Source organism: Clarias gariepinus, unplaced genomic scaffold, assembly GCF_024256425.1.
Source record: "Clarias gariepinus isolate MV-2021 ecotype Netherlands unplaced genomic scaffold, CGAR_prim_01v2 scaffold_32, whole genome shotgun sequence".
NCBI lineage: Eukaryota > Metazoa > Chordata > Actinopteri > Siluriformes > Clariidae > Clarias > Clarias gariepinus.
This window is the reverse complement of record NW_026520999.1, coordinates 639,066-664,050: the sequence shown is the minus strand read 5'-3', so window position 1 is coordinate 664,050 and position 24,985 is coordinate 639,066. Positions and strand designations below refer to the sequence as shown.

At 40.5% G+C, this 24,985-nt stretch overlaps 1 protein-coding gene and 1 long non-coding RNA gene across 2 annotated transcripts; one reads left to right on the top strand and one right to left on the bottom strand.

The window, feature by feature from the left end:
* Positions 1-12,286: 12,286 nt before the first annotated feature.
* Positions 12,287-19,287, top strand: sparcl2 (SPARC-like 2). The gene is made up of 9 exons (XM_053490802.1): positions 12,287-12,434; positions 12,558-12,623; positions 13,005-13,077; positions 17,230-17,341; positions 17,544-17,662; positions 17,892-18,040; positions 18,573-18,685; positions 18,823-18,917; positions 19,035-19,287. The coding sequence occupies exons 2-9, from the start codon at positions 12,558-12,560 to the stop codon at positions 19,103-19,105; spliced, it is 798 nt and encodes a 265-aa protein (XP_053346777.1). The 5' UTR covers positions 12,287-12,434; the 3' UTR covers positions 19,106-19,287.
* A 2,822-nt stretch (positions 19,288-22,109) lies between these two features.
* LOC128517032 (uncharacterized) lies at positions 22,110-24,943 on the bottom strand. The gene is made up of 4 exons (XR_008356788.1): positions 24,922-24,943; positions 23,640-23,704; positions 22,585-22,679; positions 22,110-22,257 (listed from the first exon to the last, which is right to left on the bottom strand). It is a non-coding gene; the product is annotated as an uncharacterized LOC128517032 (long non-coding RNA).
* Positions 24,944-24,985: the final 42 nt, after the last annotated feature.

Genomic DNA, 24,985 nt, shown 5'->3' with positions numbered 1-24,985 from the left:
ATAGCACCTGTCTCTGTTGCACCACCTTAAAACAGGCAAAGAATTGGTTCAGCTCCTCTGCTATTAAGGCATCACCTTTTCCGGCGTTTCTCCGTTGGCTTTAACACAAACACATTTGCGCACAGACAGCATCTGCTTTAAATTAACCAAGAATTTACTTAATGCGCTTTTCATACAAATAAGTTAAGTGATATAACACTCATATATGAGCATTAGTTCATCTCTGAAGCCAAACTATAACCTACCGAGTACTGAAGCCCCCCACTCCTTAACTGATAAACACTTCAGTGTTTTTATCCAGCTCGTTCACTAAGCGCTTGCGCTACCGTGCAAACTCACGGCCAAAGTGGGTAAAATATAAACCTGGTTATGAGCATTTAGCTCGCTAGCTCCTATCCTCAGCTTGTGTCCTTCATGAATTGCATCACATTATATTCATATAAATAACCTGCAGATTAACTCTTACCCAAAGAATAAATAAATGCTGAATTTATCCAGACAAACACTCAGTCAGATTCTGAAGGTATTTTCAGAGAGCACAAACGCTCTTCATCGGGTTCTGCAACTTTTGTAATAGGGACATTAATATTTTAGTATAATATACATTAATATAATTTAGTATTTTCTACGTTTTTGGAATCTTTTTGAGGAAAAGAGGAGTAACATTGTAAGTTTGTGACACTGACAGTAAGCTGTAATGTTAACTTCAGACTTGGTAAACAGACCATTAAATTATGTAAAGTTACATCTGACCGCTGCTGGTGCTGCCAGTGATTTTTAAAACGGCCAATAAAAAACTAAACTGGAAATAAACTGCAAACTACCCCAAACAAATTTTATAAAATAAAACACAACTTACCGCGAATAGTCCATTAAGCCACCATCTTCATCTCTGTAGTGCAGTTTGATAGCGTCAATTCGCGAGGGTGGGGGTGGGTTGTTAAAATCATGTGATTGCAACTCAGCACAGCTAAATTGTTGGCTTGTGTTAACTTGTTCTTGAGAACAAAGCGCCATCAAGTAGTGGAACCAGGTAAATGAATAAAAAGGGCTTGAATAGGCGTTTACTATGAAATCTTGACACGCCTTTCTGGCTGGAGAGGGAGGGGGGATCACGTCATCCATAGGGCAGCCATACGCCATTCGCACACCATTCACACGGCTGCGGCTATTTGACGTGGCTCTGTATATTATTTTTCTTTTTGGTGATTTTAAATGTTTAATACATGGACTAACAAAGTCTTTTTTTTAAACAATCCACATTTATTACCAGTTTGTAAGCTTTCCTGTCAATTATGTTCACCCCAAATGACAAAATACTGTAGTACACTAATGTAAGTGTACTACAGTATTTTATCATTTGGGGTGAACATAGGGTAAGGGTCCGCCCCTAGAGGTCACTGTTTTTCATTTTGTAGTTTTTTCCCAGTTTCCCAGCAGGCACCTTGGTCAGGTGATGCGAGTGCACACCTGAACCGAGGTAGCCATCAATCCATCTCTATAAATAGCTGTTTAGACTGGGAAACTGGGTCGAGCATTTTTGGTATCACCACTGTCACTTGTGTGGGCATTTAGTTTTAGTTTGTTTTTGTTCTTTGTTTAGTTTATTTTGATTTTAGTTGTGTTGACTTGGGCTCTCTTATTGGCAATGTTTCTGTGTATGTTTTGTGTGTCTGTGTTAGTGGAGCTGATTCAGTCCTGTCTTAAATGTATGTAAGTACTGTGGTTGTTGTCCTCCTGTGTTCTTGTGTGTTTAGCTAGAGTCAGGTAAGTAGTTAGGTTCGTGTTTCGCTAGGAGCGTGTTTAGCTAAAATCTATTTTGAGTTACAGTAACTAGCATGCTTCTAGCCATAGCCCCTTTGTGTCTCTAGCTGTCCTGTGTTTCCTATCCCCCTAGTGTCCCAGTGCGCCTAGCTTTAGAGTGCCGCCCCTCCTAGCTTTGGAGTACTGACCAGCTTGTTAGTGCCACCTCGCTTAGTCTTGAAGGGCCGCCTCGCCTAGCCACTGGGTATCCTCTGTCTGTGTTTCTGTGCCCCCATTCCCTAGTGTGTGTTAAGCTATTAGGTAAGTGTAGCTCTGTGCATGTTGGGGCTAAAGACATGTTTAGCTAGGTGTATGTGTAGCTAACTGCCATGGTTAAGCACAGCTTAACCATGTTTAGCTAAAAGCCATGCCTAGCTGATTGCCATGTCTTTAGCCCTCGTCCCGTCTCTCTCTTGGTCTCCCTCTAGTCTCTACGTGTCTCCCTCTAGTCTCTACGTGTCTCTCTCATGTGTCTCCCTCTAGTCTCTACGTGTCTCTCTCATGTGTCTCCCTCTAGTCTCTACGTGTCTCTCTCATGTGTCTCCCTCTAGTCTCTACGTGTCTCTCTCATGTGTCTCCCTTCTCTCTAGTGTCTCTCTCCTCTCTAGTGTCTCTCTCTAGTGTCTCCCTTCTCTCTAGTGTCCAGTTTCAGCTCCATGCATAGTTTGTGTGTCCTGTTATGTGTTTGTCCTCCTCCTGCCTGTGTCTCGCCACAGGATGTGTGTTTGTGCTTACAGGGGCTCTCTGGCAAGACACAGACTGGAGGACAGGGTTAAATATTGTTTGAGTTTGTTTGGTCCTTTGTTTGTGTCTTTATTTATACTTTGTGTTTAACCATCATTAAAAGACTCTTTTTTTTTTTTTTTTTTGATTACACACCCCTCTGCCTCTATACCTGCTCCTTCCGCTCACGGCGTTCAACACCTGCCACTACACCCCGTTCGTGACAACTAATGTATTATTTACTACAAGCTGTAGTAACATTACTACCAATAATAATAGATGTGTTTTGGATTTCCCTTATGAAAAACTAATTTATTGAAGTGAGCTATTTGCATACTTATTTTCAAATTAAAAAAGAAAAGTATACTCTTATAAACTAGAAATTAGTACACTACTAGTACATTAATACTAGAATACTAATATAAAAAAGTTTACTTTTGCAATTACTTGACCTTTACTTAAGTATACTTATAAAAATGAACTTCAAGTATACTTCTTTTTTCTTTATAGTAAATAATACAATATGCAGCTGTTAGAGTATTGTTTTAAAAGGCACCATAATATGTAATAATAATATTCTGGTGGAATTATGAAATGGTACACATTAAAACATGAAATGGCCGCCATCTTCCTCATGCCAAAATACAAACAATGGCTGAAACAGGAAGTTCCGGTTCAGAGGGAGGTCGCGCGCTGGACAGACCGATCGGTGGCCGTGTTACAGAACGCACTCGATGACGCAGACTGGGACATGTTCAGAAACAGCTCTGATGATGACGTCAGCATGTTTACGGAAGCGGTTGTGGGATTCATTGGGAAACGGATGATACCGTGGAAAAAAAGACTATTGGAACGTTTCCCAACCAGAAGCCGTGAGTGGATAAAACCATCCGCGATGCTCTGAGATCTTGCACCGCTGCCTATAACACGAAACTCGCGTCGGGGGACATGGAACCATAGAAGGCTGCGTCATACAACATCCGGAAGGCGGTAAAAGAGGCGAAGCAGTGCTACGGAGGAAACTAAAGTCACAACTTCAACAGAGTGACTCTAGGAGCCTGTGGCAGGGACTAAGGACAATAACGGATTATAAAGCACCAACAACCGGTATGATGAATGCAGACGTGACTCTGGCAGACAAGCTGAACACTTTCTATGCTCGCTTCGAGGCTGCCGTTAAAGATGCTAGCAATGCTAATGCTAGCGGCGCTAACGGCTGCAGACAGGAAGACACTGCCAGCACCGGAAACGCGTTCATCATCACTGAGCATGACGTAAGGAGAGCATTCAAGAGAGTGAACACCAGGAAAGCAGCAGGACCAGACAGCATCTCAGGCCGTATTTTCAGAGTCTGCGCAGACCTAGCACCTGTGTTCACAGAGATATTCAACCTCTCTTTATCTCTATCGGTGATCCCCACATGCTTCAAAAAGTCCATCATTGTTCCTGTTCCGAAGAAACCTCATCCTGTGTTCCTCAACGATTATCGCCCTGTAGCCCTCACCTTAGTAGTGATGAAGTGCTTTGAATGCCTGGTCAGAGACTTCATCATTTCTTTACTACCAGACACACTGGACCCACTACAGTTTGCATACCGTCCAAACCGTTCCACGGACGATGCAATCTCACATCTCCTCCATACATCTCTCACTCACCTGGACACTCGGAGGGGGAATTATGTTAAAATGCTCTTCATTGACTACAGCTCTGCATTTAATACCCTAATTCCCTCCACACTTACCACCAAGCTGGAGCACCTGGGACTCAGCTCATCAATGTGTCAGTGGATCTCCAATTTTCTGACTGGCAGACCACAGGCAGTAAGGATGGGCGGAAATGTCTCAGCCTCCCTCATTCTCAGCACTGGAGCCTTCCAGGGTTGTGTTCTGAGCCCCCTGCTGTACTCTCTGTACACCTATGACTGCGTGGCCACTACCAACTCCACCACCATCATCAAGTTTGCTGACGACACTGTTGTGGTGGGCCTGATTATGAACAACGGTGAGATGGCCTACTTGGAGGAGGTTGGAAATCTGGAGAACTGGTGCCAGAGAAACAATCTCCTTCTGAAGTCAGCAAGACAAGGGAGCTGATAGTGGACTTCAGTACAAAGCAGGTGAGGAACTACCAGACCCCCGTCATCAACTGGAGCCCAGTGGAGAGAGTGGACAGCTTCAGATACCTTAGTGTTTACATCACGCAGGACCTGTGATGGTCCTGTCACATCAACACCGTGGTAAAAAAGGCCCGGCAGTGTCTGTACCACCTCAGACGCTTGGGAGACTTTAGACTGCCCTCCAAGATGCTCAGGAATTTCTACTCCTGCACCATAGAGAGCATGCTGACGGGAAACATCACGACCTGGTTCGGGAACAGCACCATGCAGGACAGACAAGCTCTACAGAGGGTGGTGCGATCAGCTGAGCGCATCATCCGCACCGAGCTCCCTGACCTGCACTCGATCTACAGCAAGCGGTGCTGGACCAAGGCCAGGAAGATCGTGAAGGACCTCAGCCACCCCAACAATGGACTGTTCACTCTGTTGCGGTCTGGGAAGCGGATCTGCTCCCTGAAGGCCAACACAGAGAGACTGAGGATGAGCATCTTCCCGCAGGCAATAAGGTCTCTCAACCACACCACTATGCAGAACTAACACAATCTTTTCACAATCAATCAATCAATCAATCAATCTTTTTACATCCATGGACACTATGAACAATTCCACGCACACCTACCTTCCCATCTACACTACATGTTTACGTTTACATCCTGGACCATTGCACAAAGACACTTTAATAACCTTTGCACAAATACACTTTGTTCTATGCATATTTGCACACCATTTTTCTTCCAAAATATCAAAATTTCTCAATTTCTTAAATGTTCTTGAACAGTACAGTATATTTCAATTTTTTATGTAAAGCATATTTCTATTTTTAGTTCTATTTTTCCTAGTTCAATTGAATTTTTCTATTTAATTTTTCTATCGTATTTCTTTTATTCATATTTATTTCTTATTATAAGCTTTAATTGTCTTTTTAAGGTCACTGGCAGTCGTACAAGCATTTCACTACATTTCGTACTGTGTATGACTGTGTATGTGACAAATAAAATTTTAATTTGAAATTTATTAAGTGTATTTTTAACCGGAATTTCTCTTATTAGAAAAGCTGAGATTGTACTTACAGTAATAGAAGCATAGCTTACCATCTCAAAGCTCTATGTAATTCAATTTATTTGTATAGCGCTTTTAGCAGTTGTCATTGCCGCAAAGCAGCTTTACACAATCAAAAGAATTATTTAAGTTTTGTATGAAATGTGAATGTGTATAAATCAAAATGGTCAGTTTGTCCCTGGTGAGCAAGCCAAGGCCAACATTGGCAAGGAAAAACTCCCTGAGACGGTAATAGGAAGAAACCTTGATAGGAACCAGACTCAACAGGAAACTCATCCTCATTTGGGTGAAACGGAAAGCAGGAAATGATCTGCATTCATACAGTGTGTTAGGTGGCAGGCAGTTCAGCTATAATGGTTGATGTCAATGGATGTTAATATGGAGTCCAGGTAGTTATTGAAGACTCAGGTAGACTTGTAGGAAGTTCCAGTTCTGAACTATCGAACTGTCAAGTCCCCAGAGAAACAGTTGCCAACAACAGTCGAGGCCAGAGCCATCTTCTAGGTAGAGAGAATCATCCCCAGACACCAGACGCATCCCAAAGAGACACACAGGGCATCCATGTGACAAGATCTCCAACCAGAAGCGGGGCACCAGGATGGGTCAGACAGGTCCGGAGGGCAGAGGGAGTCTGGATCACTGGCAGCTCAGGAACGACATGTGTAGCTCGACAGAGAGAGTGAAGGAGTGAAAGGGGGAGACAGGGGGAGAGAGGAAAGAGAAAGAGGGCGAGAAAGAGAAGAAGAGGAGAGATGGCAGTTAGGTATGGTCACAGTCACACAATGTATAATGTGAATGTATATTAACTGTAGAGTGCAAGCAGAGACTCCGGCAGGACCAACTATGACAGCATAACTAAAAGGGAGAGCCAGAAGGAAACCCAAACATGAGGGCTTTCTGAGATGTAAAGCAAACAATCACCTCACCGTCAGCAAACCTGAGTGATCAATGAGAGTGAAGAGGACAGCATCTAAACATACCAGTTTACCATAATACTCTACACTCCTAAGATAGGGGTGATGTGCTCATATCTTCTGGTTCTAGTGAGGACTCTCGCTGCTGCATTCTGGGCTAGCTGAAGCTTGTTTATGCACCAAGCTGAACAACCAGACAGTAAGTCATTACAATAGTTCAACCTAGTGGTGATAAAAGCATAAACTAGTTTTTCTGTATCGTTTAGCATCAATATATTTCTTATCTTGGCAATGTTTCTGAGGTGAAAGAATGCTATCCTGGTAATATTATCTACATGAGCTTCAAATGAAAGGCTGGAATCTATAATTATACCAAGGTCTTTTACTGTTGCACTTGATGGAACAGAAAGGCCATCTAAAGTTACGGTGTGATCTTAAATTTTCCTCTTAGCTGTATGCAGTCCTATGACTAGAACTTCTGTCTTATCCAGATTAAGCAGAAGGAAGTTAATTAGCATCCAATTTCTTATGTCCTGCACACATTGCTCAACTTTAGTAAGCTGTTTTTTCTCATCAGGTTTTGCTGAGACATATAACTGTGTGTCGTCAGCATGACAATGAAAACTAATACCATGCTTATGGATTATGTTGCCCGGAGCAAGCATGTAAAGGGAAAAAAGCAGTGGACCTAAAACTGAACCCTGCGGACTGCCAAACCCCACTAGAGAACATGCAGAATAATCACCATTTAAGTCTACATACTGATAACGATCGGTCAGATTGGATCTGAGCCAGGAGAGGGCTGTACCCTTAATTCCTACTACATTTTCTAATCTGTAAAGAAGAATAGCGTGATCAATGGTGTCAAAAGCTGCACTGAGGTTGAGTAATACAAGCATAGTTACACAACCCTGATCAGAGGCCAATAGGATGTCATTTACTACTTTAACGAGTGCTGTCTCTGTGCTATGATGAGGCCTAAATCCTGACTGATACAGTTCATGTATGCTATTTCTATGTAGATATGAGCATAGCTGCTCCGCTACTATCTTTTCCAGAATCTTAGAGATAAAGGGGAGGTTTGATATTGGCCTGTAATTGGACAGCTGACAGGGGTCGAGGTCAGGTTTCTTAATTATTGGCTTGATAACTGCTAATTTGAAAGATTTTGGAACATAACCAATGCTGAGTAAGGAATTAATTATTTTCAACAGGGGTTCTGTTATTGCTGGTACTATCTGTTTAAGAAAATGTGTCGGTACAGGATCTAATATACAGGTTGATAAATTTGCAGAAGAGATGAGTGAAATTAGTTCATTCTCTTCAAGGGGAGTAAAGTATTCTAGGTTCTGATCTGACATGGCTAGATTAACATCTGCATTAATTAACTAACCCTAGGTTTCAAAGCCTCAATTTTATTATTAAAAAAGTTCATAAAGTCCTCACTATTACACGATGTTGTTGTGGAGATTTCTGCAGTGGTCTTATTTCTGGTTAATTTGGCTACAGCATTAAATAAAAATCTAGGATTATTTTTATTTTTTATAAGAGTGGAGAGATATGTTGATCTAGCTACACTTAGAGTAACTAATTACTAATTACTAATGTAATTCTGACCAGAGGTTTATAATTATTACTATATCTTTGTTAACAGACATTTAAGCATTTGTCATCTAACTCCTTAATACTAAAGCACTGTTTGCCGCCTTCGAGAGTGACTGCGAACATTTTTTACAGCCCCCAACATTAGTACCACCTCGAGGCCGAGGTATTATGAATGTATATCAGCAGCAAATATAAAAAAAGTTAGTGTTACGGAAAGTTACCAAATGGCATATAGCTAGCAAGCTGCATTCGGGTAAACTATTAGCAAAAACATTTTACTTAAACATTTTACCTGCTAGAGCTTTGCTGCTGAACTATTAAATATTTCTCCTCAAACAACATAAAATAATGTGCATACTAGCTGCAGTAAGCTGAATGACAATAATAATATTATTTAGGCAGACATACAAGTTTTTCAAAAGCTTACAGTCAGGTGCTTTTGGACCACTACCAGCAAATTTTTTCCCAGAGCTGTCTCTTTATTGAAGTCTGCCCCTCTCTGATCACACTGCCTTTGCTATACCTGGCTATACCTTTGTGTTTTTGCACCATTGATTGCTTCAGTGCTCTACTGGACTGTCTACATGAACACTTGCACTACCAGGCGTGTTCATTTGCACGACTTTCATTAAAGTACGAACTGTTTAAAATGCATTTTTGCACTCTGGAACTAAATATTGCCATATCTTGCCATTGCACACCTTGTTACTTGGACACCTTCTGTCTAGAATTTAATTGCACTATTCTATATCCATTGCACTACTGCTTACTTAATCATAACTTATCATTGTATAAATCCATCTGTACATTTCTGTTTATAGTAATTCTGTATATTATGTCCACAGAACAAACCCATCTGTAAATTATTTCCATAACACTAATTATGCAACTACTGTATATCCTGCACTTGCTGTGATTGCACTTCTGGTTAGACCAAACTGCATTTTGTTATTTTTACATGTGTAATGACAATAAAGTTGAATCAAATCTAATCTAATTCAGCCTTATTAATATGGATAATTAGCCTGTACCAAAAGGGTGTCATGTTCTGGGACTAAGGGCTGATGGTATAGCCGTGGGCTTAAAAAGGCAGGCAAAAACGCAGAGGTCCTTTGCAAAAAGAAGAGTCTTTTAATAACAAAACAACCAAACACAGTGGAACTAAATAAACAAAATACTGGCTCTGTAAACTTAACACACAAGGGTTTTGGAAATTAAACACACACACAGGAATACAGGGAATAGACATACTGGGGTTCTGGGAACCCGTCAAGGTTAACTGGCGCTTAGTGATGGAACTTCGGCTTTCTAACACAGGCAGACAGTTAGGCTCTAATACCTGGGACACATACATAGGCTCTAATACCTGGGACACATACTTAGGCTCTAATACCTGGGACACATACTTAGGCTCTAATACCTGGGACACATACATAGGCTCTAATACCTGGGACACATGACAAGTCTGCTCTGTGTTAGACGCACGGCTGTAGCTAGGTGCCGTGACCAGGGCCCCAAGGCCCCCCTTTAACAAATCACATATACACAAACTCAGACCAACTCCACAAGACTCACACATAAGACCAAAGCTCCTAGACGTAAACTTACCCCTGGTATGCACCTACGAGCGACTCCCACACACCCACGCGCTCCTATGAGCGGCATTCATACACTCGCGCTCCTATGAGCGGCATTCATACACTCGCGCTCCTATGAGCGGCATTCATACACTCGCGCTCCTATGAGCGGCATTCATACACTCGCGCTCCTATGAGCGGCATTCATACACTCGCGCTCCTATGAGCGGCATTCATACACTCGCGCTCCTATGAGCGGCATTCATACACTCGCGCTCCTATGAGCGGCATTCATACACTCGCGCTCCTATGAGCGGCATTCATACACTCGCGCTCCTATGAGCGGCTTGCACACACGCTCCTATGAGCGAACCTCACACATCCACGTTCCTATGAACGGCTTGCACACACGCTCCTATGAGCGAACCTCACACATCCACGTTCCTATGAACGGCTTGCACACACGCTCCTATGAGCGAACCTCACACATCCACGTTCCTATGAACGGCTTGCACACATGCTCCTCAGAGCGGCACTCGTAGAGCATACCAAGGCCTAGAGCTTCGGTCAAACACAGGAGAAGACATACAAACGGTATTAACATGAAACACTAGGACCATAAACTCACGCAACATACTCACACATAAATGGGTTAACTCAGGATTAACTTAAGTCCTTAACCACATAAAACAGAGCCAGTACTAACAAACCCCCCAACATACAAACACAACAAAACAAAAGCCCACTAGACAATAACAATGCTCGGCCCAGTTTCCCAGAACTACCAGCTACTTATAGTCTCACTAATTGGCTGCCTCGGCGCAGGTGAGCTCCTTCCTCACCTGACCGAGGTGCCTTCTGGGAAACTGGATCTTTCCAACAAAACTACAAACGAAACAAAACACAGCCACAGTGCCCTCTAGGGGCAGTCCCTTACAAAGGGTTTACATCATTTATCCAATGTGAATTACAAATGAGGTGAACAGTATTAAAACAATAGGTCAACAATACGTAAGTGCAATAAAACTGGAATAATTTAGCCTAAACAAATCTAAGTGTTTTATAGAATAGATAAAAGGATTGAAAAAGAAATAGATATCTGTGTTAATGGGTCAGGTGTGCTTTTAGCCAATTGTTAAATATGGCTAAAAATATGGCGCCCTGTGCGACTCAGCCCCGCCAAACCTGGACAGGAGTCCCGAGGGCCCGGGGACGGATCCGAGTATCCATATATATATATTCATTTTTATTTATTATTATTATTATTATTATTATTATTAATTTAAAAAAATGCAACTTAAAGGGTCTAATACTGACTTCATGGGCTTTCTGGGACCCAACTTGAGCGTACCCACAAAGAAAACATCTGGGGAAAGCCCGCTCTGGCACCCCTAAGTGGCTGAAAGTGTAAGGGCAGAGCGCGCAGATCCTGGGTGGATAAGTTGGGCCTAGAGACATTGGGTCCCATTGAAAACGAAAGGCCGGCGGACTCGACATAACCCTCAAGCCATTTTGAAACCAGTAACTCAAAGTCCCATTAATTCGGACCCGACTTCTCCATACAGTCCCCGGACCCTAACCCTAACCCTAAATCACAGACAGATGGCACTGCCAACACATGATCTATGTAAAGCTGCTTTGCGGCAATGAAAATTGCTAAAAGCGCTATACAAATAAAATTGAATTGAATTGAATTGAATGATCAAGCATCCTCTAATTAGTAAACATACCAACGTTCAGCGTCCTACCACAAAATTAACTATGAATGCACCTCCCCCCCCCCAAGCTACCTTTTTATCCCTATATTCCTCCTCTAACCCTAGCTTTTCAAAATAAAAAAAAATATTCTCTATGAAATCTATATGAAATGTAAGAAAATAGCTGTGAATCAAAATGATCAGATTGTCCCTGAACCGAGGGCAAGCCGAGGGCAATGGTGAAAAGAAAAAAATCTCCCTGAGAAGCCAATAAAAAGAAAACCTTAAGAGAAACCAAACTCAACAACTAATTATTTGGGTACCAGAATAGTTTACAGGAGGGGCAAGCGGGCAGGCAGGTATTAGACAGACAGACAGACAGACACACAGATAGATTAACAATTAATACCAGCAAAAATAAATTTGTTTTAATCTCAGTCTATATTTACAAGACCGTATATTCATTGTAAGGTATAGCAACATCCTGATTTTCTCATTCTGTGAGGTTTACAGCTAAATATATAAAATGTAGTAAGCTTATACTGTATATGAAGCTTACTACATTTAATATATTTAGCTGCATAAATATTTTCCACTATAAGGAAATATTATATGAACTGTACCTTGCATCGATATAAACTAATTGGTGCATTTAGTAAATTGTGTGTCTACTGCTGTTGTCATGTCCATACAGTATAAACTGAGGTTTAAACTATATAAACAGAGAAGGAAAGAGAGAACAGAACTGTTGTGTTAAATGGGAATGAAATGCTTCGAAAGATTTATATCCATAAAAACAGATGGAGCTAAGAGAAAGGGGAAAAAGAGGAGGTGCAGAGATGTTGCTACAGAACTGTGAAAAGGAAAAAAGACCCAAGGCACAAAAACAAGTGGAAGTGAGGACAAAGAAAGAAAGAAGCATACAGACAGAATAAGTGAGGTAAGAGTTTTAATATAAATTACTGAAGGGAAGAAAGAGTGTAACATTATGTTATGTTATTACAATGAGTATGCAAAGAATGCTAATTACTTTTGTGTTGTAATAATAACAATAATAATACAGATGCTCAGACACACACACCTCCTTCTACTTTCCCTCCTGATGACATTAAATCTCTGCATCACCTCGGTGAGTAACCATGGCAGCAAAAAAATTAACATTTATGAGAGTTATTATTAATTTTAACTTATTTCAGACAGATAATTATTTAAGCCTTAGAGGTTAGTAACATTTGTTTTACAGTGCAGAAACAGAGTTCTCTTGTTCCTCTCTCTCTCTCTCTCTCTCTCTCTCTCTCTCTCTCTTTCTCTCTCTCTCTCACACACACACACACACACACACACACACACACACACACACACACACACACACATATAAAAATCAGACAAGAGCAGCAGGTAAATAAGAACCTGCAGTCCATATGTGAGAAAGAATTCAATGGATGTACAGTAGTGTGTGTGTGTGTGTGTGTGTGTGTGTGTGTGTGTGTGTGCGTATGCGTGTGTGTAGACAGGGAGAGCTCTACGCAAACAGAAGCAGATGGACAGTGAGTTGAAGCCATATGTGGGTCGAGTGGATGCAGGTATATATTCTTTGAAAACTGCCAAAAAAAGTGCTGAAAATGGTTACAAATGTGTTTACCATTTTCAGCCATATTTTCATATTTTTTGTGAAGTGCAATAACTATATATAATTATATTTACACTTTGTCCAGTGGTTAATAGACCAAATTAAAAACTTATGGTCATAGTGTATCTTTTCCCTTACTGACTGATGTCTCATGTGGACACTTAAGGAAGCAAAAGAAATCAACATGATGACATGGGACCTATACTTGATCAAACATCTTTTCCATATGATGGCAACATTAATGGAAGATGAAAGCAGACTCTAAATAATGCGCTTGTAAGGTTGGGACCATAAAATAGCTTATTGTTGAGAAGAAGCCTATTCTTTGGGTGATGCACTCCATGTTGTGGTGCCACACTTTTCCATTTTCCTTATATGGGTGTCCTTGGGATAAAAATATGACATGTCCACTTGAAAATAGCATTAACATGAATGCCCTATACTCCTCATAAATCCTTTGCAACAATGTCTGTTGCTCTTCCAGGTGACAATTGGTATTGTAGAGTCATTCTTTATAAGTTGGAAAGGGACCTAATAATTTTCATTAATTATCTCAGAAGAGTCTTTGATTAACTGCACGAATCTAGAGTCCTCCACAAACATTTCCACGCTAGAAAGTTGTAGTTGTACTGGTAAATCAAATTTTTTTTTTTACTTTTGCAAATCTCTATTTCGCCACCAAATTTAGTGTCTTTACAGCAAAGTGGCCCTTATCCTTTCATGTTCAATAAATTTGGATATATTTACGGTGAATCTCATTAAAATAGAATCTGATGAAAAAGTTAGTTTTTAATTGATTAGTTTCACTCTCATACACTATGTTCTAGATTTATTATATGAAAAATTCAATATTTTATGTCTCTTTTTGTTCGTTTTAAATATGGATAAGTACTTGTGGAGGAAGTGGAGGTTCAATTCAATTCAATTCAATTTTATTTCTATAGCGCTTTTAGCAATTTTCATTGCCGCCAAGCAGCTTTACACAGTCAAAAGAATTATTTAAGTTTGTATGAAATGTGAATTTGTATGAATCAAAATGGTCAGTTTGTCCCTGGTGAGCAAGCCGAGGGCGACAGTGGCAAGGAAAAACTCCCTGAGATGGTAATAGGAAGAAACCTTGAGAGGAACCAGACTCAACAGGGAACCCATCCTCATCTGGGTGAAACAGAAAGCGGTAAATGATCTGCATTTATACAGTGTGTAGGGTGGGAGGCAGTTCAGCTATAAGACGCATCCCAGAGAGACACACGTGGCATCCATGTGACGAGATCTTCAGCCAGAAGCGGGGCACCAGGATGGGTCAGACAGGTCCGGAGGGCAGAGGGAGTCTGGATCACTGGCAGCTCAGGAACGACATGTGTAGCTCGACAGAGAGAGAGAGAAAGAGTGAAAGGGGGGGACAGGAGGAGAGAGGAAAAAGAAAGAGGGGGAGAAAGAGAAGAAGAGGAGAGATGGCAGTTAGGTATGGTCACAGTCACACAATGTATAATGTGAATGTATATTAACTGTAGAGTGCAAGCAGAGACTCCGGCAGGACTAACTATGACAGCATAAGAGGTTCTGTTTTAAAGGGGCATCAAAATGAGGGGCTCCTTTTGCTGTGTCTGTTTCATCTCAAGGCATATTCAACAGCACTGAACCTTTCGTTTTATTTAAGATAAAATGTCTGGCCCGCTTCCTACACTTTGTCAGACTTTAAGGCCCATCATGTATTCTGTTAAGGATATCTGCTCTCAAGACATCTGGAATTAACATATGACTTTCTCTTATCAGTATTCCATTGTACATAATTTGGCCATCCTGACCTGATATACTTCAGTACAATTTGCACGCTGTCGTCAGCCTTTGTAGCAGCCCTAAGGGCTTTAAGTTTTGATCGGCTTGCAGGCATGCATTTAGCAATAGCAGCAATGTATCACTGCACATCGGTATAGAATATTCTGCTGTCAGCCTCATACTGTAAGTAGTCTCTGACATCTCAAAGTCCAAGTCCGTCTTATTCATAAGAAGCAGTAATGGTTTGTGGTCTGTCACTAATTTAAACCTTTCTAAACCTATTGGATACTTTTCAAAATTTTCACAAGCCCAGACACTTCCCAGACATTCATTTTTAAACTGGGTGTATCTGGATTTTGCCTCAGACAAACTGTGTAAGCAGTATGCTACCGGTTTCCATTCTCCCTCTTGCAGCTGCAGTAGCACTCTACCACACTGTGTTTTTTTTTTTTTTACTGATTGCTTTCGGACCACTTCCACAGTTGGACTTTCCGGTTCCGGGACGAGAACGTCTGTGCTGCCACTTCGTACCTGCATTGTTTGTTTGTTCCTGCTGCATGTCTCTCTGCCATTTTGCTTGGCTGGTTGGACTATTTCATTTTATACTGCTGATGCTTAAAATAAACTGGACTATAACTATCAACTTTTTGCTGTCTGTGAGTTTGCCACCAGGCCACTATCAGCCCTCTGCCCTGTTAGCGTCTCCATCATGCTCGGCTCTTCTGATGGGTGAGTTATCGCTTTCTCAGTCGGTTGCGCTGTTTGTTTACTGCTTGCTATTTGGGGGTGCTGTCTCCCATTTAGTCTGCTGTTTTTGGTGAAGTGGCGTTTTAGGGTCGGGCTATCATTGTTTTTGCTCATGTCAGGCAGTTTCTGCCTGTGGCTGGCTCTCACTTGCTCAGTACTATAATGTCTTGGGCCATGTTTTTTTTTTTTTTCCTTCTTTTCTTTTCACTTTTTTGCCTCATTTTGCATCTCACCTTTGTAATGGATATTGGATATTCACCATCGCAGCTAAGGGCCTTGAACTGCCATCTGCGTCTTGACCCTATGACGTATGAGCACTGCTGGAGTTTAGGGATTTTCCGGCACCCACGGTACATCCACCGCTCACGGCATGTGTTCAAGAGTACCTTTTGCGCTAAGCCCAAGCCCTTCCATGCATCTGGACTAACTATAGATTGTCTGCTTCCATGCTTGTCGTACTGTTCATCGCTCTCTAATTTATCTCACTGGTACTCAGCATCGTACTGCAAATCTAAATTTTATACATCGTCACTTTGCACTTCTGAACTGTCGGTCAACATCGGACAAAGCCCCTTATCTCAATGAAATTATCACTGACAATAAGCTTGACATTTTTCTTCTCACTGAAACCTGGCAAGCTCCGGATGATTTTATTCAGTTAAATCTTCTTGCACCTGATGGATGTAAGTTTCTCACCCGACCTCGACTGCATGGCATAGGGGGTGGTCTTGCTGTCATTTACCGGGACAATCTTCATCTGAAACAACTTGATTTCCACAATACAAATTCATTTAAATACATGGTTTTGAAAGCTGACTGTCTCACAATCATCTTGTCCAGCTTTTTTTTTTAACTCAGTGAACTGTTAACCCTTGCCTATTCATTGTCATTTCCTATTCTTCTGCTAGGTGACTTCAATATTCATGTTGATACAGTTTTCACCATTTTTACCTGTGAGATTGCTGGCTCTTACATCAAAACATCCACTTCTGTAAAAAATTTGAGAGTAATCTTTGACTCCGCACTCTCCTTTTAGCCTCACATTAAATCTGCATTCTTTCATCACGCATTGATTTTTGTAATGCCCTTTTAATTGGTCTACCTGCCAGCTCCATCTCCAGATTACAATACATTCAAAACTCTGCGGCTGGAATACTCACTCATACCATTAGTAAACGCTGTAAACGCTCTCCTCATATAACCCCAATCTTGTCTGATCTCCATTGGCTCCCAGTTGTCTACCGTATCAAATTCAAAATTCTTCTCCTAAATGGCTTAGCTCCCACTTATCTTTTCAATCTGCTTTCCCCCTACATTCTGACTCGTTCACTATGTTCCTCTGATTCTGTTTTTTTTTTTTTGTTGTCCCTCTGTACTGCCTCTCTTTAATGGGCGGCAGATCATTTAGTGTTATTGCTCCCAAACTTTGGAAGTCTCTACCACACAAGGTCCTTTTTTACTTTTTGTGTAAGAGGCAGTAAAACTCTGCACGCTGTGTGTACCACATATGGCTGAGCGTTTGCCTTTAGATGGATTTTAACATATTCTGTTTAAAGAGTTCCATGCTTTAATGTTTTTGCAGTGGCCTTGTGTGGGTTAATGAAGTGTTACAGTCCCACTGGATCTCAGTGTCAGGTGGTGAAGAATGGAGATATTCTCGTCCCAAAGTGTGTGTGTCCAATAACCTGTCCTCGGTTAGTACACACATGTGCACACATTCACAGACATATCAAAACTCTTTAAATATTTAGCATATAAATATGCTGAGGTTAAATAAAAAATGCAAATTATGAATGAAAATAATCAAGTAACTGGTTAAAATAAAGCAAGTAACTGGTTAAATGTGTGTGCGTGTGTGTTGTGTGTGTGTGTGTGTATGTGTGCACGCATGTACAGACAGAATGCGCCATTGTGCAGCGTTTTAGGTAAAACCTACATCAATGAGTGTCTTCTTCACAAAGAATCATGCCGCAAAAAACAACGTATTGGAAAGGCACATGATGGACCATGTTTGGGTATTTTGAATGCTTATTCACACACACACACACACACACACACACACACACACACACACACCTCTCTAATCTATGGTGACAGTAAACAGAAATTTTGAGATGAGACTTGAGAAAAATGTTTACATATACCATTTATAAAATGGCTTCACTTCTTACTGGTTAAATGTAAAGGAAGATGTGTGTGTGTGTGTGTGTGTGTGTGTGTGTGTGTGTGTGTGTGTGTGCTTAGAGGCTGGGGTGTGTTCAGATCTGGAGCTTGGTCAGTTCCCCTACAGGCTGCTTGACTGGTTCTTATTAATCAGTAGAATGGGAAAACAATACACAGCAGCACACACAACCAGCTGCATCACAAACAGACACAGAGTACAACTTGCACAGGTAACAACACCACCCTGCTACACACACGCACACACACACACACACACACACACACACACACACACACACACACACACACACACACACCTTAATCTTAAATAGGTCACTTAACACTGGATAAAATAATAGTCTTTAGACTTTGATATGAGTTTAAATAAAGCACAATTCCAAACTGACCTGAAAACACCTCTCAAACCTACGAAGCAGGAAACTAAAACAGAACATGAATGACACATGATTTGAGCCCCGTGCTCATGACATTAGACAAAAGTTACAAAAAGTGTAACAAAAAGTTACAGAGAACATTATAACATACAATATAATGCATATTTTAAAGATTATAACTTGCTTCATTGGACGTACAGTTAAAGAGAATAAAACAAGTGTGTAAAAGTTTCTGCTTATCAGGGAATAAAAGACAACTGCATGATCCTCACCAACTCCTATAAACAATTAAATCTCTCTGTTTCTGTCTTTCTCTCACTCCATCTGTCTGTCTGTCTCTCTCTCTCTCTCTCTCTCTCTCTGCCAGAACTGGTTCTCTATTTTGGATCGAAATAAAAATGGGAAGTTAAGTATGAAGGATCTGAAGAAGCTTCACTATAAGAAGATGCCACTGGAACACTGCGCCAACACATTCTTTAAGTGGGATACAAACATTCACAAACTGACCTTTTATAGTGTTATAGAATTGAATTGAACATTTAGATAATTATATATTACTCTTTCTGTGTCAGACGTTGTGTGTGTGTGTGTGTGTGTGTGTGTGTGTGTGTGTGCAGGTCATGTGACAAGAACAGGAATAATAAAGTGACCGTGAATGAGTGGATTTCCTGTTTGGTGGATCGATCTGAGCGATGGTTTAATGAATACATGTGTAAGTGAAGGTTACACTTAATTGTGTTTGTTTTTCTGTTTGTTTTCTTGCAATATATTTTTTGTGTTTGTGTTTGTTGTCACTATAATAACATACTAAACTGAATCTTTATTTCAGCAATGAAAATGGGCTCAAGGAAACTGTGTGATCAGCGTAGCAGCACCGACACGGAGAACAGCTCTGAATAAAGAAGATTTAAAAACTATTACTTAAATATTCATTTATTCCACTATTATTATCCTGAATGATCCTGCCTAGTACAAATGATTAAATGATTCAAATCCTTTCTTTTTTATTTTTAATTTGTAATTATTTCTTTTATTTTCTCCCTTTTATTCTTTCACTTCATTCTTTCTTTTACTCTTATTTTCTTCTTTGTTCTAGATGAGACTGCATTAATTCTCAAGTCTTTGCATGTTTACGTGTAATGAATTCTGTAGTGGCATTTCAATTCCCGTGTGTGTTAAATTGCCCAGTAAAATACAGTGGTTAATCAATCGGAATGTAGGTCCTACCGTCGCCGCGCTCAGCGGTACCGTTTGGCTTTGTGCGTTTGCTGGCTTTTACCGTTGAGTGGCGCTATATAACTACAGGCTGACGCCTCATGCCTTAGTTCATTCTCTGCTGGATTAATGAGACAGAGTTTTAGAACTGCAGGTAGTAGCGGATAAAATCAAGTAAAACATTGTAGTTAAACAAATTTATAATCACAGAACTAAAATGACGATACAAATGTAGAATTTAAATTAAATTAAATCTTATTAGGATCAAATTTAAACAAAATAAATGTTAACACAGTGAGCCTTTAAATTTTATCACGTGTAATTAGAAAAGACGCGTGTAGGGTTTTGTGTCGTCTTATATCTTGTGTTCTTTAACTAAAATAAATGACCATAAAAATTATAACATTGTCAGGACGTTCTACTGCGTCAGCTGATGTTGGTCTTTTAGCCCTGCTTGTGTTTGTGCGTTATTATAAGAATGAAATGCAGTAGACTGTTATGATCTGTAACGGATTCGACCCATGTTGCACGGGCGGCACCATAAAGCACGGACACGAGGCGAGGTCTTACGGGAAAAGGGTAATTTATTTAGGCAAAATGGGGAAGGAAAGTGTTGAAGGAGGGAGAATGGAAAGAATGGGATAAAGGTTGTGCATGTGCAGTTCCGGGGGCTGTGCCACACTGGCATGCGGGCACACAGCTGACGATAAGTGTTGGTGCGAGTGGCAGAACTAAGCACGCAGAGGCAGCGCTCCTGCACGCTCCCTCGTGACAGCGCTTCTCCCGCTGTCGATGGACGGCGCGAGTTCTCGCTGACGCAAAAACCTAACCACACTTTTCCTCTTCGGCAGCGGGGCTGCGAGGGCGGGCACGGTGCGGGAGTGAAGATGCCGCGGGAGTGAAGATGCCGCGGGAGTGAAGATGCCGCGGGAGCTCGCGCAGCTCTTTCTCGCGCTGTCCTCAGCGCGGAGATCAAAGGGCGGAATTCTAGTGTCCTTGTTTAAAGTCCCTCGGGCGCGTCACATCTCCCCACTGACATGCTTTTTTTTTTTTATATTCTCCATTACATCACGTACTTCCCAGACCTCAGACAAACCTCCGCGCCTTGCTTTTATAATGCGGAGCAAGCCCGAGATCATATTAACGTTAATTATCGCCAGCCGGCACAAATAAGCGGCTCCGTCCCTTTAGCTGCCTATTCAGGGAGCCTACGGAGTGAGGGAGTAGTTATAGTAGATTTGGGCGTACACCCATCACACGCGCACGCCGTGGCAGATCATCATAATTGTCCTAAACTTGTATGTCATAAGGTTTTCCGAGCGGTGGTACAGCGCAACGGGGGTCATTATTTACTATTAAACATTAAACTAATTTACAAAACTTAATGCGTGCGATTAAGCGCTGATTCTACGTAGGAAAGTAAAGAAGAGGATCCTGATGCTCAACATTCCGGAGACCAAACCCTATTTAAATTAAATTAACAAATATTGCATGTAAATAACAATAGCCCACGTTTAAAAAAGCATTTTTATTTAGATGATAAAAAAATAATCCTGCATCTGTTTTAGGTGTTCCAGCTGCCACTGTTCTAGAATTCAAATTAAATTAAATCTTATTAGGATCAAATTTAAGCACAATAAATGTTAACACAGTGAGCCTTTAGATTTTATCACTTGTAATTAGAAAAAAAGCGTGTATGGATTTGTGTCATCTTATTTCTTGTGTTCTTTAAATTTATAGTAGATTTATTAACTGAAATAAATTACCATAAAATTAAAACAGTGTTAGGACGTTCTACTGCGTCAGCAGATGTTGGTCTTTCAGCCCCGCTTGTGTTTTTGCGTTATTATAAGAATGAAATGCAGTAGACTGTTATGATTTGTAACGGGTTCGACCCATGTTACTCAAACAACTCAGTTCAGGTGCTGGGGGAGGGAGGTGCTAATGATTTCGTCGGCTCTGTGTGTGTGTGTGTGTGTGTGTGTGTGTGTGTGAGAGAGAGAGAGGGGTGTCGCGGTCGTTTTCAGTGAAACAAAGGCTCAGCTGAAAAATGTTAGGCACATCAGTCACTTAACCACCAATAAAAGGTATTTGAGTGTTATGATAGTTGTAATATAACAGATGCGCACTGAATACTAAACCTAAACCAGGCACGGAGATTAATGAACCAAGATAGCCCCCATACCCGTTAAAAAAAAAAAAAATACCAAAGAATATTATTCCCAGCTGGCATTTTAACGTTGAGTCAGCGTTGAATCAACGTCAGGTGTCAGTGTTGGATAACCGTTGGATTTTGTTTAGATTTTGCAAATCTAATCAACGTTGAAATCGCAACGTCATTCCAACGTCACGTTTGTCAACATAGGTGAATTTGCCAACATTGAATCAACATTGATTTTAGTTTAGATTTTGCAAATCCAATCAACGTTAAAATTTCAACGTCACTAAAGTCCTGCTTTTCAACAGTTTATTTTGTTAAACTGTTTTCACTAAAGTACTGAAGTTTTCAACAGAACAAACACCTTGAAATGGATACATAAACGAGTTAGTGGACATGCAGAGTCAGCTAGGACAAAGGTAATTGGTAAAAGCAACCCGGAAGAAGATTAATAAAGACATTTTACTGATTAAAGAAACATGCTTTATTACAAAAAAACATTTTACACAAACACGTGTTGAACTAGAACAGCCCAAACACTGGGCCACATTGAACATGGCTGGTTATTTTTCCTTTTTTCTGCCACCGCCACCCATCCTCTCTGGTGCATATTTTAAATATTTGGCCATGTGTTCATTTATTTTTGTTGTTGTTGTGTCAAATGAGCTGAACACTGCGTCTGATGAAAAAAAAAAAAAAAAGATCATTATTAGCAAACGCTAACCTCTCCAATATTTTGTACATATCAACTTGTGGTATTGCCAATGTTTCAACTATATAAATTAGTATTTACTAACATGCTTGGGTGAGCAAGAAAAGGCAGTTGGTAGTAACCAGTACTGCCAGTAGAGAAGTTAGTCTAGAGCCCAGAATGGAGTATAATATATAATATTACAGTATGCTCTGTAGAGTCCTCCAACTAAAATGATTTCTTATGAATTATTATTCTGCTTACTATATTCTATATTATTTAAAACATTGTTAAAAAATGTTAAAGAAAACTCACCACAGATGAGCTTGTAAAGATGGGTCTTCATAAAGGACACCTTCCCACTCCTTCCTCTGAGGCTCATTAGAGCCATCATTTTATTTGTCATAGTTCTGCCATGGTAAAACAGATTCATATTAGAGTATTATATTGCAATCAAGTTCATTATAAAAATGTAGCACATGACAGTATATGACAGGGAACATCACTATGGGGTGTAACGGTTCACAAAATCAACGGTTCGGTTTAAAACGATACACTTGTCACAGTTCGGTACGTTTTTGATACAGCAAAAATAAATGCCAGAGAACTGTCCTTAATTTTTTTTTTTTTTATTATTATTAAAACTAACATCATAAAGTAGGATATTTTTTACTTTGAGCAATTGAATGTAAATGTAAATAATTGACTCTTAGGAGCATATAAAACAATATGGCTGCTTGTAAAAAATTAAATGTAATATTTTGTACTTATAAACAAATGTTTATTTTAGTTCAGATCAGCATTTGAGGGCAGCAATGTTATTCATAACGCAGAAATAAAACTGACGTAACGTTACTTGAAAGCATTGTAGCCTACTATTCCTGCCAAACTTTCAAAGTTACTGTTAGTTTGACTACAATAAATCAATGGCACAATGTTTCTTTCTGGTTTCCACGTCAGCTCTGTTTGATCCGTTAATAACAGAAATGTGACTGTTTCTTACTAGATCTCGCAACGATGGTATTACTTAAGTGGCGAATTCAAATGAGAGTGGTTTCTTTACTGGATCTCTTAGCGCTGTGTAGTACAAGATCGGCTCGCGCTGCTTTGGTCCAAACTGATAAACGATTCCGTCACGAGTAGCTCAGTTTCGTTCCGCTTACATTACGTTTGCCATTTGAGGGTATGGTCGCGCCAGCATCCCTTACATTATGAGCGAGATCATGACGCGCTATTTGAAATAACTGTTTGGTTTGAAAATGCGTACCCAACACCGCACCGAAAGCCTTGTACCGCATGGTTCAATACGAATACACGGACCCTTACACCCCAACTATAAACTAATGCAAAAACGGAACAAAGATACTTACGCAGCCATTGACTTCTTTACATGGTCTGCAGCATCAACCCCTCCTAACCTCTTCAGATGTTTACTCTGAAAAGGAACAACAAGACAGAAAAAGTGGTCAAGTAGAGTCCAGACTTAAAGCAGGCACATGAGGACAAGGTCAACAAGGTGAAAGGTATGGTTCACTTTGAAATAAAATTTTGGTATGTTTTAGCTTACCTCAAGGGCATCCAAGATGTAGGTGTCTGTTTCTGCAGTAGTTTAAATTTTGATATTTTCAGGTCCCATAGACCTGCATTATATAACTGAAAACTGAATGGTTTGACCTAAAAATATAAAAATTTAAACCACTGCAGAAACAAAGGCTACATTCACACTGCAGGCTGAAATGACCCAATTCCGGTCCCTTTTTTTTGCCCCTATGCGACCTGTATCTGATCTTTTCTTGACAGTCTGAACGACACATATGTGATCCTTTTAAAAGATCTTATGTGGTCCAACTCTGATACGCATCCGATCTTCCGCAATGCGACTTTAGTCTGAACAGCCAGATCGCATGTATCTGACCCGCACGTCATTGTTTAGCTACTTCCGCAAACAACAAGTGACATTGTTGACCGTTGAGTACTCTTCTGCGCATACGGGTCACTTCTGGGTCATTTCACGTTCACACAGGAGATCACAAAAGGTCGCATTTAATTGGAAATGTAAACGGCCTTGCAAAAATGTATTACATTTTTTTTTTTTTTAAATCAGAATTGAACATTAAGCCCTGCCGTGTGAACGTAGCCAAAGACACCTACATCCTGGATGCCCTTGAGGTAAGCTAAAACATAATTTTGAACAATACCTTGAACAAGCCAAATGTCATAATGGAACTGCCAGCACTTATGTAACCGTTTTGTTGCGCGTTTTTTTTTTTTTTTTTAGCACTTGTCCTGCTACATTACTACTACAGTGGTACATTAGCTGCTACTAGCATAACACACCTCAGACGTGCATGAAGCCAGAGGAACTTCCTGCTGTAAAGACATTACCCAGATCAAAACATGCTGTGCACACTCTACAGGCCGCTCTTTGTCTTTTCTGTCTCTGCTGTTGTCTATTAATCAAAATGTGAAATGCCCCATGAAGCTGTACTTATTAGATGAGTGAGTTTGAGTGTTTGTCTTGCACCCAATCAGGGAGGGGCATAATATCTCTGCGAATCTTTAGCACTGAGCCCCATGTACATTAGAGTTGTGAAACCATGTTTTACTAGCCTAATACTCAGACCCCAAAAGCACCTGAGGGTTAAAACTTACCAGTTCTGCTCCCTCATTAACGCCCGTAATTGTGCAGTTTGTCGTCTCCATTTTTTGTGATACA

Excerpts from the sequence above, each read along its gene's own strand:
- sparcl2 (XM_053490802.1), top strand. The coding sequence starts at position 12,558 with ATGCTCAGACACACACACCTCCTTCTACTTTCCCTCCTGATGACATTA. Across the intron at positions 13,078-17,229 it reads TGTGGGTCGAGTGGATGCAG|TGGCCTTGTGTGGGTTAATG; the intron begins GTATATATTCTT and ends ATGTTTTTGCAG. Across the intron at positions 18,686-18,822 it reads TGCGCCAACACATTCTTTAA|GTCATGTGACAAGAACAGGA; the intron begins GTGGGATACAAA and ends GTGTGTGTGCAG.